The 14,385-nt window shown below is 40.2% G+C and overlaps 1 protein-coding gene across 1 annotated transcript in view; it reads right to left on the bottom strand.

The window, feature by feature from the left end:
• Positions 1-14,385, bottom strand: part of LOC121535103 (dihydropyrimidine dehydrogenase [NADP(+)]) — a 147,663-nt gene that overhangs the window by 60,916 nt on the left and 72,362 nt on the right. Inside the window, exons 9-10 of the mRNA XM_041841825.2 lie at positions 6,968-7,075; positions 6,404-6,573 (exon numbers count right to left, since the gene is read on the bottom strand). Coding sequence (XP_041697759.1) covers positions 6,404-6,573; positions 6,968-7,075 — 278 coding nt within the window. The remainder of the gene's footprint in view (positions 1-6,403; positions 6,574-6,967; positions 7,076-14,385) is intronic.

Below are 14,385 nucleotides of genomic sequence, written 5' to 3'. Positions count from 1 at the left end.
GCCACTAATGGCATTGCTAATGGCTCAGTCAAACAGCCATTTTAAGTCTATTGATCTGTTCTCTTTGGTACTTGTAGTATTAATGGACACGTTAATTGTTGCATTTTTTTATGCATTGCCTTTGTTATGCTAACTATGCCTGCTTTATGGCTATGCTTGCTACTTTTGTTTGGTTTCTCTTTGTTTGCTTGCCTTGTTATGCTATGTAGCCATTGATAAATTAGCCAGCTATAGCTTCGGCCTACCATGCCGCATGCTATTACACCCCCTTTCTGGCCATTCATTGTTAACTGCTGCCATTGATTATTTCCATGAACAGCCGATTAATTATGTATGTTCATTGCTGTTATTGCCTGTTATTATTTTGCACCTTTTTGTCTGCTTTTAGATAAACCATACTCCGTACAAAGCCAACCAAGTCTCAATTCAAGACAAGTCTCATGGCAACAATTGGCAATCATTCCCTGCCATGTATCATCTCCATTACCTGAATCTAGAAAGACTCTTAAACTGAACTGCATCTCTGCCTCCGCCTGCTCTTTACCTGGAGTCCCATAGTAGGTGGGCATCACCATCACCATAACCCTCACCTAAACCTTAATCAGTTAGTCTTGTAACTGAAGAATATTGTGACCGGCTAGGAAAAAAAGTTTTAATCAGTGTTTCCCTGGGCACCCTTATTAGGGGAGGCCATGCAGGAACTGTATAAAAGCACCCATTGGTCATGCTCAGGTGAGGGAGTTGTACCTGGAAGTGTGGGGGCGCTGTTGGTTTATGTCTGTGAGCAACCAGGCAGTTTAACTGGCATGGTCTGGTAGTTGTGCCATTTTACCTAACCCTAGTTGGCAGGTGTTACTAAAATATACTAGTCATGTCCGCAAAACACTAGTGAATACTATAGTATACTACAGTCATGTCCACAAAGCACTAGTGAATACTATAGTATACAACAGTCATGTCCGCAAATGTACTGCAGTGAATACATAGTATATAAATATAGTATAGTTTTCATGTGGGTAGGTATCCCTAAAAAACATAAACCAAATTATTTGAAACATAGAATTTGTCTTTACTGCTATTAGCCCATAGAAACACATTGAAAACATGCATACATGGAAAAACAGTTTTTTAAAAATCTATCAAAAGTAAATATGTTTTGAAGTGTCCGTCCTATTTCTGAGGGATAAGAAGACTCTGGAATGTATTTATCGTTTTCCGTGGAATTACCCGTATCTTTGACGTGGAAATGTCATATTCACTTCCATTAATTTATTTTGGCCCAGTACTGGGTACCTTCAGACATGTCCCGTGACACTTGTGGGGGTCTTAGAGCAAAACGGAGAACATTGTGTTTGTGAGAGTCATCTTTTCATAGAGTGGTCATATTAGTTGGTAGCTCAAACCGTTTGAACGCTACACAGAAGTTGGCACATCAGCAGTACTGACTTCAGGCGAGTCCGGTGAGTCTGTGATGCTTGTGGGGGTCGTGGAGCAAAATGAAGAACACCATTGTGTTTGTGAAAGTCTCATCTATCCATAGAGTGGTATTTGTTTGTAGCCCAAACTGTTTGAATGATAGATGTTTTCGTGAGATTTTGAGGATGTCTCCTGGTCTGACAAACACCGCTGTAGATCTGCCACTTTCCTTCGCAGATACAGAAGGCCGACATCGGCAAATGGAGACTCAGCCCATGCCAAAAAACGGATATCTCTATCTTAAACACTGATTTTGATTATTTTATTATGCTAATTAAATTTCCGTGCGGGGGTGGACATCGACTGGAGGGGTAAGGTTGATAACCCAGAATAAAGACAGACTTTATTATTAGGCTATTTATGTCCATCCAGAGCCAATTTTCACATTTTTCTCCCATTCCCCCTGCTATGGTTTTCTTTGAATTCATGATCCAACTTGATGAATTCTATACAGCAGCTTAAAACCAGTCAACGACACAGGTCTAATTACTGTCTGTTCACAGCGGTGCACAGTAGGGGGACAGACAGGCTGCTATAATGGCAATGGTTCCCCCCTGCTGCTGTTAAGCAAATAAGTGCAAAGTCCTGGCCTCACGCAGTAAAGTCACCTCACTGCCACCCATGGTTTAAAAACCTTGGCCACAAAAAAGGACAAATATCGAGGTTACATATATCTGTATGTTACGTATGTTTGAGGCCTATACAGATATGTTAGTGCCTTCAGAAAGTATTCACACCCCTACAAATTATTATTATTTTTAAATCTGAAATGTCTTGAGTCAAGTATTCAACCCCTTTATTATGGCAAGCCTAAATATGTTCAGGAGTAAAAATGTCCTTAAGTCACATCAGTTGCATGGATTTCAAACAGATTCAACCACAAAGACCAGGGAGATTTTCCAATGCCTCGCAAAGCATGGCACCTATTGTTAGATGGGTAAAAAGAAAAAAACCTTGGATATTATATGGTGAAGTTGTTAATTACACTTCGGATGGTGTATCAATACACCCAGTCACCACAAAGATATAGGCATCCTTCCTAACTCCGTTGCTGGAGAGGAAGGAAACCGCTCAGGGATTTCACCATGAGGTCAATGTTGACTTTAAAACAGTTTAATGGCTGTGAAAGGAGAAAACTGAGGATGGATCAACATTGTAGTTACTCCACAATACTAACCTAGTTGACAGAGTGAAAAGAAGGAAGATTGTACCGAATAAAAATATTCCACAACATGAATCTTGTATGCAACAAAGCACTAAAGTAATACTGCAAAAAATGTGGCAACGCAATTAACTTTTTGTCATGAATACAAAGTGTTATGTTTGGGGTAAATCAAATACAACACATTACTGAGTACCACTTTCATATTTTCAAGCATAGTGGTGCTGCATCATGTTATGGGTATGCTTGTAATCGTTAAGGACTGCAGAGTTTCAGGATAAAAAATGAAACGGAATGGAACTAAGCACAGGCTTAGAGGAAAACCTGGTTCAGTCTGCTTTCCACCAGACACTGGAAGATGAATTCACCTTTCAGCAGGTCAATAACCTAAAACACAAGGCCAAATCTATAATAATAATCAGCCAGTTAGCAGACACTTTTATCCAAAGCGACTTACAGTCATGTGTGCATACATTTTTACGTATGGGTGGTCCCGGGGATCGAACCCACTACCCTGGCGTTACAAGCGCCATGCTCTACCAATTGAGCTACACTGGAGTTCCTAACCAAGAAGACAGTGAATGTTCCTGAGTGGCCGAGTTAAAGTTTTGACTTAAATCTGCTTGAAAATCTATGGCAAGACCTGAAAATTGTTGCCTAGTAATGATCAACAACCAATTTGACACAGCCTGAAGAATTTTGAAAAGAATAATGAGAAAATGTTGCACAATCCAGGTGTGGATTGTTTCCGACCCGAGTTAAGTGCGTAATTCCCTGTTTAAGCTTCTCAATGCGTATTCTGACCTTGAATTTAAGCATGAGAATAGCATGCTATTCACCCACTATTCGTTTGAGGTGGAGCTCGAATAAATGAAGGTGTGGCAGAGGTGTGTCTACAGATAAGCCGTATTCTGACCTTGACTTAAGGTCAGAGGGAACCATAAATAAGGTTGAGCGAACCTGCCAGTTCCAAGTGGAAAAAGCATCTACTTTATTTTTTCGCTAGAAATAACAGCATTCTCCATGCACTGTAATTTATTAATTATTAAGAGCTATTGATAAGAGCTAGGTAAATGAGAAATCCGTTTGGAGAAGGGGATTGTAAATACACATAGCAATTGTTTTAGATTATTTTTCTTTATGATCCCTGGAGACAAATGTGAAGCAAACTGAAAATCATATCAACATGACATGTATTGCGGCCCCTTTTCCACAGTGAAAGTGCATGAGAAAATCTGTTGGCCAGCAAGTGGGAGGGTTTTCAGCGGCTGAATTATATTTATTCAGAGCGAGCAAGGTAGCCACACCTGCAGAGCGCGTTATGCGACTGAATAAGGTAAGTCTGACTACCAAATACAGTGGGGGAAAAAAGTATTTAGTCAGCCACCAATTGTGCAAGTTCTCCCACTTAAAAAGATGAGAGGCCTGTAATTTTCTTCATAGGTACACATCAACTATGACAGACAAAATGAGAAAAAAAAATCCAGAAAATCACATTGTAGGATTTTTAATGAATTGATTTGCAAATATGGTGGAAAATAAGTATTTGGTCAATAACAAAAGTTTCTCAATACTTTGTTATATACCCTTTGTTGGCAATGACACAGGTCAAACGTTTTCTGTAAGTCTTCACAAGGTTTTCACACACTGTTGCTGGTATTTTGGCCCATTCCTCCATGCAGATCTCCTCTAGAGCAGTGATGTTTTGGGGCTGTCGCTGGGCAACACGGACTTTCAACTCCCTCCAAAGATTTTCTATGGGGTTGAGATCTGGAGACTGGCTAGGCCACTCCAGGACCTTGAAATGCTTCTTACGAAGCCACTCCTTCGTTGCCCGGGCGGTGTGTTTGGGATCATTGTCATGCTGAAAGACCCAGCCACGTTTCATCTTCAATGCCCTTGCTGATGGAAGGAGGTTTTCACTCAAAATCTCACGATACATGGCCCCATTCATTCTTTCCTTTACACGGATCAGTCGTCCTGGTCCCTTTGCAGAAAAACAGCCCCAAAGCATGATGTTTCCACCCCCATGCTTCACAGTAGGTATGGTGTTCTTTGGATGCAACTCAGCATTCTTTGTCCTCCAAACACGACGAGTTAAGTTTTTACCAAAAAGTTATATTTTGGTTTCATCTGACCATATGACATTCTCCCAATCCTCTTCTGGATCATCCAAATGCACTCTAGCAAACTCCAGACGGGCCTGGACATGTACTGGCTTAAGCAGGGGGACACGTCTGGCACTGCAGGATTTGAGTCCCCGGCGGCGTAGTGTGTTACTGATGGTAGGCTTTGTTACTTTGGTCCCAGCTCTCTGCAGGTCATTCACTAGGTCCCCCCGTGTGGTTCTGGGATTTTTGCTCACCGTTCTTGTGATCATTTTGACCCCACGGGGTGAGATCTTGCGTGGAGCCCCAGATCGAGGGAGATTATCAGTGGTCTTGTATGTCTTCCATTTCCTAATAATTGCTCCCACAGTTGATTTCTTCAAACCAAGCTGCTTACCTATTGCATATTCAGTCTTCCCAGCCTGGTGCAGGTCTACAAATTTTGTTTCTGGTGTCCTTTGACAGCTCTTTGGTCTTGGCCATAGTGGAGTTTGGAGTGTGACTGTTTGAGGTTGTGGACAGGTGTCTTTTATACTGATGACAAGTTCAAACAGGTGCCATTAATACAGGTATCGAGTGGAGGACAGAGGAGCCTCTTAAAGAAGTTGTTACAGGTCTGTGAGAGCCAGAAATATTGCTTGTTTGTAGGTGACCAAATACTTATTTTCCACCATAATTTGCAAATAAATTCATTAAAAATCCTACAATGTGATTTTCTGGAAAAAAAAATCTCAATTTGTCTGTCATAGTTGTCATGTACCTACGATGAAAATTACAGGCCTCTCTCATCTTTTTAAGTGGGAGAACTTGCACAATTGGTGGCTGACTAAATACTTTTTTCCCCCACTGTACTGAGAAGTGTATAGGAAAGGAATAAATTCCTAAGTCATTATGGGGTATTGTGTGTAGATGGGTGGGCGAAAAAAAATATTTAATCAATTTTGAATTCAGGCTGTAACACAACAAAATGTGGATTAAGTCAAGGGATATGAATACTTTCTGAAGGCACTGTATGTACTGTATGTTTGAAACTCAAAGGTTTAAGTACCTCACTTCTTTAGTATTGTTATTTTTATTATGTTCTTTCTGTTTCCATGGTATCAAGGCTACTGATGTCGATTGTTCAGAACAATGTCTTAAAAAAGATTATTGTTTCGTGGGAAAATTCCAAGAATAAAACTAGTTTTATAATCCACTCAAAAGTTGTTGTTTTTACTTTTCTTTCTTTCAATTAAACAAAGTAAGACATTTTTACAGTGCAATAAGTTGCATTACTTTTTCCCAGATAAGACAAAGGACAATGTGAATGGCCATGAGCTAATATAAAGTCAAGACGAAAGCCACCATAAGCTTCCTAGCACTATACAACAATCAGAAATAGTTTTGTGAGTAATTGAGCATGGTCAGGTTCTAGGTGTATGCTTTGAGGGACATTTTCTAACTTGAGACCGGTATGTATAACTCTACTGCATAATTCATGCACTGAATTTTTGCTAAAATAAATCTCAAGTTATAATGCTGCCCAGGGCCCGTATTCAAAAAGCATCTCAGGGTAGGAGGTCACAATCAATATTGTGGTCAAAGGAGCATGGGTCAGAAACAACTTTAAAGCCAAAGTTAAGAGCCAGGGTCTGAGAGGCTCTAGCTTTATGTCTACCTCCTCGGGGACGGCACGGATGTTAGTGAAGCCCTTCCTGAAGACCACGAAGACTCGGCGTGCACCGCATCGCAGGGCAGAGGTGGCACAGTCGAACGCCGTGTCACCGGCACCTAGGACGATGACCACGCCATGGAGCTCGGGCAGTTGAAACTTACAGCTACACATGCCTTAGAGAGAGAGTGGGGGAGGAAGAGGAAGAGAAAACAGAGAGCGAGAGCGAGACTGTGAGATGGACAGAGGGCGATAAAACCAGGTAGCTCTTTTACCCTGCTCTTACAATACGTTTCAACAGCAAAACATATTTTAATATCAGCAGTACTGTACTTCAGAGTTGTGCTTGCGTTTGCTGTCTGAAGATATATTATTCCTGAACTGACTGTGCCATTTTTGATGGGAGAGATTTTGGCTCTTTTTATTGCAGCCGAAATGACTGTGACGTTGTCAGACAAGCATCTGATTTAATTTATTTTAGTCTAGGTACACCCCTACGGTACAAAATGACAAGTGTACCTAATTCTGTGTGACTATGAAAGTCCCTTTATCATTTCCTTTATAACGTACCGGCTTTACTGGCCTTGGCCACCAGTGGCAGGAAGTCCTTGGATGTGTAGAATCCCTGGTCCACTGTCAGCCCCTGGAAGATCTTAGCCTTATTCGCCTGGGGCAGACCTGTTCCAAACCAAAACCATCATCAAGAATGAGCTAGTTAACGTAGCAGACATATCCATCCATCCCTGAACCCAACCATTTCCAAAGTTCAGTCATTGTTGCAGAGCTTTTTTCCCCCACCATTAATACTGAACTACTGGTGTAAATGGTGCAAAATTGGATTTCTACAGATTATGACAATGTAGTGAGGAAAAAACATTTTTCAATATTGTACTGAATTCAAAATTCAAAAGCCCTTTCATTATGAGAGGAGAACAGTAATAGTCAAACTCATGTGTTCATAAAACCCACCATTTGAATCAATAAATTATTCCAGTGAGAGAGGTGGACCAGTAAATCAGAATTACAGACTAATAACCTCTTGGTTAATCATTTTCATGATGTAGGGATATAATCATTGTAAAATATACAATGGGATTCTCTAGCACCTTATGATTGAGAGCCAATAACAACCCACTTATGAACTGGATCAATAAGTAGGGAATACTTTTAGCCTACAGTCCTCAAACTACATAGCTATACATTTACATTTTAGTCATTTAGCAGACGCTCTTATCCAGAGCGACTTACAGTTAGTGAGTGCATACATTTTTATTTTTTATACTGGAATCGAACCCACAACCCTGGCGTTGCAAATGCCATGCTCTACCAACTGAGCTACATCCTTGCCAGCCATTCCCTCCCCTACCCTGTATGAATTGCGCGCCGCCCCATGGGTCTCCCGGTCACGGCCGGCTACGACAGAGCCTGGATTCGAACCAGGATCTCTAGTGGCACAGCTAGTGCCTTAGACCACTGCGCCACTCGGGAGGACACTGAGTGTACAAAACATTATGAACACCTTCCTAAGATTGAGTTGCACCCCGGGTGCACTTTTTGGTTTTTGCCCTAGCACTACACAGCTGATTCAAATAATCAAAGCTTGATGATTAGTTGGTTATTTGAATCAGCTGTGTAGTGTTAGGGCAAAACCCAAAATGTGCATCCGGGAGGGGGGGTGCTTCACAAATACTGTGGAATACTCATTACTGCTCTGTCATCACATTTCAGACAGAGTACGTTCTGGACGGTTGCCATGTTCAATCGTCAGTGTACAGTGTAAATGATTGCACAAAAGTGAATGGTATTCTTACTTGACTGCTAGAATACATTACCTCTAAGAAGTTTATAATCAAAGACAGGTGCAATCAAATTTGGTCCAATATGCCCTTTCATAAAACATTGTTTTTACATACAATATGAATAGCTTATAGATAAAGAGGTGTTGTGTTAATTGTATTGACTGTGCCAATTACTGGTTGATGAATAGTGATGAATAGTGATGAATGGTGATTGGTGGGCTGTGAGTGATACAGTACATCATTGCTTGAAGGTCAATCTGAATGATTACCTCAGAACCCAGAGTCACTTGTTACCACTGACTGCATGTGTTTGCTGTCATTTACAAGGTCAAAGGTCACTAGGAAACAATCTGATCTCTTTAAGTATATATTCTTGTCTAATTTATTTCTTCAAATAAAATAGGAAGACTGGACAACCGTGGCAGGTAATTTTTAGATTGTATATTCCTGTGAGTGCTTTTTTATGTCCTTATTCATTACTTGACAAACCTTTCTCTAATACATAAACAATCCAAAATGTTAATCCCCAACACCCTTTTATGTTGCAATTAAATTCCATGCGGTAATCTTTCAAATTCAATGCGATAATCATTTTGTACAAAATAATCTGCAGTTTAAATTTAAAGACCTTGCCTATGGTTTCAGTTATGCGGTAGGAATATGAATGATGGTAAATATCATAGTTTATTCAAAGAAAGACAACCTGAGATTCACTTCATTATAACAATATTTGTCCCCATTCAGAACACAAGTGTTAGAAAGAAGACCTATTTCTGGAAATAGTTTTGATCAAATAAAGTATTTCTAAAACTACAAAGGATGATGTTTGTCCTTCAGATAAATAACTGTATACAAATCAAACTTGATTTTAGTAGTGTCTGTTGCCGCAAAGGCAATTTCCTGACAAAGAACTCAATCCCCTGGGTAACTCTGAATGCTTTAACACACATACAGTATATCACTTTTCAAACAGAGACAACAGTCTCCATAACAACATCTGTCCAAGTGATATTTATCAAGAGAAATCATCTTCTTTGGTATATCATCTTCTTCAAGAAACTTGATAACACTCTCTACGAGCGATGTGTTACCACCACAAACGTTAGTGTATAAAACAAGCTCTGTATGACAGGAAGTGTAACTCTAAGAGTATTGCATGTCATTATACTTTTCAGTAAAATAACAGTAATTCAAATACATAACTGTACCTATTATGTAGACTACCTACCCACTGTACTAGTGAACATAACACAGTGTGCCACTGCTAACTGTGCTTAGGACAGAGAGATCCTCCAGCAGAGTAACAGCATGTTCACCCTCCTCTGTGGCAACACTGACAGATGCTCCATACTCACTCAGTTGGTTTTATACACCAGGGTGCCCATTTATATTCTGTGCCAAGATTCATTTTTTTTATAAGAAAAAAGGGGAAAAAATGCTAAGAAGGGAATGACAAAGTGCACTTCAACAATAACACCACGGCCGGTGACATCTACTTCATAAGTAATGCCTTCTCATTTTTCAGGTGTGTGCATCCCATTTGACTGGGGAAAGGTGCTTTGGATCCAGAGTCGGGCGGAGAGACGCTGAAGTGAAGGGATGTAATGCCTCTGAGGGTCATACATCATCACCTTTCAAGTGGCTTCTCTCTCACTCTGAATATCGCTCTCTCTCTGTCTGCTTGGCTCTGCTTGGCCAGCCCTCGTTTATCACTAACTATCGCCCACTGTGGCTTTGGCTGACGGTGGGAATCAGCAAAGAGAGTAGTGTTACTACTGTAACGTAGTGATTTCTCTGTAGGAGTTCTGTCAGGGTAGGTACCCGTAAGTATTGGGTGAGTCACTGACCTTGTGTGAATAGCTGCTATGTACTGTATGTTTTGTTACACTGAAAAACAACTCATTTAATGCTATGGGCTAAGTTTAGTAAGGCTATACGGTAAGCATAATATCTGTTCATAACCAAAATCTGTGGACATGTTTTGACTATTTTTGTGGTGAACATCTGACAGTAATTTGTCAAAAACAGCAGCTCCTCCAAAGCTGCTCGAAACCTGTTCAATTGACATTATTTTATTTACACCAAAGGCTCTTTTTCTTAATTTGATGTCCTTAATGCACGTCTTTCATACTATTCCAGCCACAGCACATCAGTGCTCTTCCTTTGAACCTCACTGTTGAGAAGAGCTCCCATCAAAAGCTTGTTTTATGGAATATGACATTGGTTCGTACAAAGTAATATTGTGTGCATTGCAGAATTTGTAGTCTGTACAATCTGCCTGGCTTTATGCCTTTGATTGAAGCAAGCCATTTTTGAAAAAGCACCATCTGAAAAAGGATCTTGGGCTTTGAACAATTGGAAAAAGAGAGCAACTCACACAAAGATTCCACTGCTATAACCACTATCAGGACCATCAGCAACACAACAGCAGTGATGGGTAAAAGCCCTACACGTGTTAGCTAGTGCACTTAACTACCCGAGAAATAACCCTTGCTCTTCAACCTGCTCTAACATTCTGAACAGTGGGAAACATTTGCATGTCAATCTCAGCAGGGGGTTTGACATTTAGAAAAAAATAACAGAACTGGTAAAAATATCACAGAAACAAGACTCTTTTCATTTTCTCTCTGAATTCAAATGTCTTCACGTTCTGCTATGAGAGAAGAAACATAAATAAATCCATGCGTAGTTTAAAGGTAGCTCCATGCTGTAATTACCAAGCCAGGCACCAAAAGGTTCTAACATAATAAATGCTACGCAGCTTCTTTTCATTAGAATAAAGGAAAGGCACACACACCACATAGCTAGGCCTCCCACCAGGGTTATTTGAATTTCCTAAATTCAAATCAATATAGGCATTGCAGGGTGTATTCTCTTACATCTCTAAATATAGAATTTCATTTGAAACCAAATTACTTCAGTCTAGCTTGTGTGAGTAAGAACAAGGTCTTCCATGAGCTAAGGAGCCATACTGTTAACTATGGTCACCAGACTGTGCAGAGGAAGAGAAGGAAAGTGACAGAGGCAACAGGAGACTATATAGAAGTGAGAATTAAGCCCCTTGTTATACTGTACTGATACGAGAATGAGGGAGACAAAAAAGAAAGGAGAGAAAAACTAATGAGGCAGATAACAGAGGTGTGGACTCGAGTCACATGACTTGGACTCGAGTCTGACTCGAGTCACAAATTTGATGAGTTGAGACTCGACTTGATAGAAAATAAAATAACTTGAGACTTGACTTGGAGCCTCAAGACTCGACTGTGACTTGAAATTGATGACTTGAAATTCTCTGGCCAGGATTACTCTCCACGCAGCCATAGACAGTAGCCGCAACATCGCACCTGAACCCCCGATATTTGTGAGGAAGAAAGGGGCTACCCAGTTGGCAACGAGCACTCCTGTAGGCAAGCGGCCCTCCAAAGTGATAGCGCGCGGTGCAGCTTTCCATCTGTCTTCTGCAACCTCCGCTGCATACAGGTAGGGTAGGCATATTATCCTGCTTGCTCTGGACTCCAGAGAAGTGACATGATATCCCTTGTTGATATTGGCTGCTAACATGAATGACTTTCATCTTAAAACGCAGATGTAAAACGCAGTTTATTTGCGTGTCTTGCGTTTTGAAAATGCATCACCGTTTATGGCTGTAATCAGGGCCGTAGCCAGGGTCTAAGTCCCATCCAATACATTTTAAGAAAGTTCAAGCTAATTTACTGCATTTCTATACAATTTAAAAACTCTAAAATGAATTTTGGAGAACAGCAAAAACAAGCAAAAATGACCCCAGCCATTATCACATTTGGTTGCTGTAGTTTCAATCACCTCAGTCGATCTACAAACACATAGCCTATTAGCTATACAATTAGCCGCTACACATTAACTCACATTACCTCAGCACCGGTATTAAAAACTATAATTTAATACATACAGAGGGTTCTGTTAGCAGAAAAATAATTGTAATAACAAAAGGTAAACAAATATGTTTGCTTTGCAGAACTTTTTGTTGTTGCAGTTTTACAACTAATTTCATGCAATTCTACACATTTTACCATGGGGTGGGGATAAATGAGTGTTCTGTCTTAGAGTTCCACTTCCTGTCATACAGAGCTTGTTTTATACACTAGTGTTTGTGGTGGTAACACTGTCTAATGAGTGAGAGTGACTAAAAAAAATCAATGGGGGCCCCCTGGAAGTCAGGGCCCCTGGGCATGTGCCCTGCGTTTCTGGTCGGTAATTTGGACAGGATTACTACATTTAGATAACTAGACAAATGTACCAATCAAATTTTTTTTTACTGACATGGGCTAATTGAGTGACTGTCAGTGAGTGACATATAACAAGAGGAAAACTGTTGATGCATAACAAAGTTTTGAAATTGCACATTGTGTATTGTACTATTCTGTCAACAGTAAATTGAGACCCCGACTGAGTTCCTAATTCGAAAAAATTACCAGACTTCGGTGTCCTCACATGCAGCTAGGCTCTTGCTGTAATGACAGGCTACATTTAAGCAGCGATTGCGCGTTCGCGCGAGTGCATGTGCATGCGCTGGTGGTCGGCAGCTTTGAACCACTCCTTTTGGGGGTCGCAGGTCAAAAGGTTTCAGAACCACTGAGCTAGCAAACAAATTGCTGATTTGCTGTACAGCTATAGAATCCGGTGCAGCACTAACATCAAATTGTAGGGAGAGAGAATTACCATAACTAAACATGCAGCTCCAAAAATTGTGGGTGATCAAGAAAATGTACTGTTTACATTGCAAGCTCACCAGCAATTGGGCATCAAGAAACAATTACTAGCATAGGCCTACTGGTCTTTTGGAATGAAATGTGTTAAAATGTATAATTTACTTATGAAGCTTGCATTTGGAATTTGTTGTTAAAATGTATTATTACATAATTAAAATATGTTGCAGACAAAATAATGTAAAGGGCTGTCTGGTAGCCTCAATAAATAGTCAAAGATTTGTAGTTGAACAAGTCATTGCACGTATAGATTTTTTTTGTTTTTTACTTGACTTCAAAAAACTTGACTCGACTCGAAATTTGACCCATTCTACTTGGGAATCAACTTGAGACTTGGACCTTGTGACTTGAGACTTGCTTGTGACTTGAATAATAGTGACTTGGTCTGGCAAATAAATATATGAAGTAGACAAAGACAGAAAGATAGAGCACTACAACCGTGGGTTTCACTACAGCATTCATTACTACAGTAAGTACTGTGCGGTAAGTAGCTCTGTCTCACTTTAGTCCCATTGAAAACCAAATGGAATAGACAGAAGAAGTCAGTCTGGTGAAATGGGACAGGTAGTGGTAAGAGGATCCCTCTCTCTCAGACCCTTCATCATGATTGCAGTGGGGCACTGTGGCACAATGCGTGACTTATGTAGCTGGCATACTGGAGATTTTAAGAGCCTGCGGTGCCATCAGTGTAGGTACGGTATTATCAAGTCAATCAACCTCCTGTACATACAGTGCCTTCAGGAACTATTCACACCCCTTCACCTTTTCCACATTTTGTTGTGTTACAGCCTGAATATAAACATCTTTAAAATTATATTTTTTTGTCACTGGCCACTGGCCTGAAATGTCTTGAGATACCCCATAAAGTGGAATTATGTTTTTCGAAATGTTTACAAATTCATTAACTGAAAAGCTGAAATGTCTTGAGTCAATAAGTATTCAAACCATTTGTATGGCAAGCCTAAATAAGTTCAGGAGTAAACATTTGCTTAACGAGTCACATTTACAGTAAGTCACAAATAGGTTGCATGGACTACCTCTGTGTGCAATAATAGTGTTTAACATGATTCTTGAATGACTACCTCATCTCTGTACCCCACAAAAACAATTTTCTGTAAGGTCCCTCAGTCGACCAGTGAATTTCAAACACAGATTCAACCACAAAGACCAGGGAGGTTTTCCAATGCCTCACAAAGGACACCTATTGTTAGATGGGTAAAAATAAAAAAGCAGACATTGAATATCCCTTTGAGCATGGTGAAGTTATTGATTACACTTTGGATGGTGCATCAATACACCCAGTCACTACAAAGATACAGGTGTCCTTCCTAACTCATTTGCCGGAGAGGAAGGAAACCGCTCACAGATTTCATCATGAGTTCAATGGTGACTTTAAAGCAGCAACCACAGCTAATTAAGTCACTGAAACCCTTAACAAAGAGGT

Source organism: Coregonus clupeaformis, chromosome 21 (assembly GCF_020615455.1).
Source record: "Coregonus clupeaformis isolate EN_2021a chromosome 21, ASM2061545v1, whole genome shotgun sequence".
Classification (NCBI taxonomy): domain Eukaryota; kingdom Metazoa; phylum Chordata; class Actinopteri; order Salmoniformes; family Salmonidae; genus Coregonus; species Coregonus clupeaformis.
Note: the sequence above shows the minus strand (reverse complement) of the source record. Positions and strands in the feature narration are given on the sequence as shown.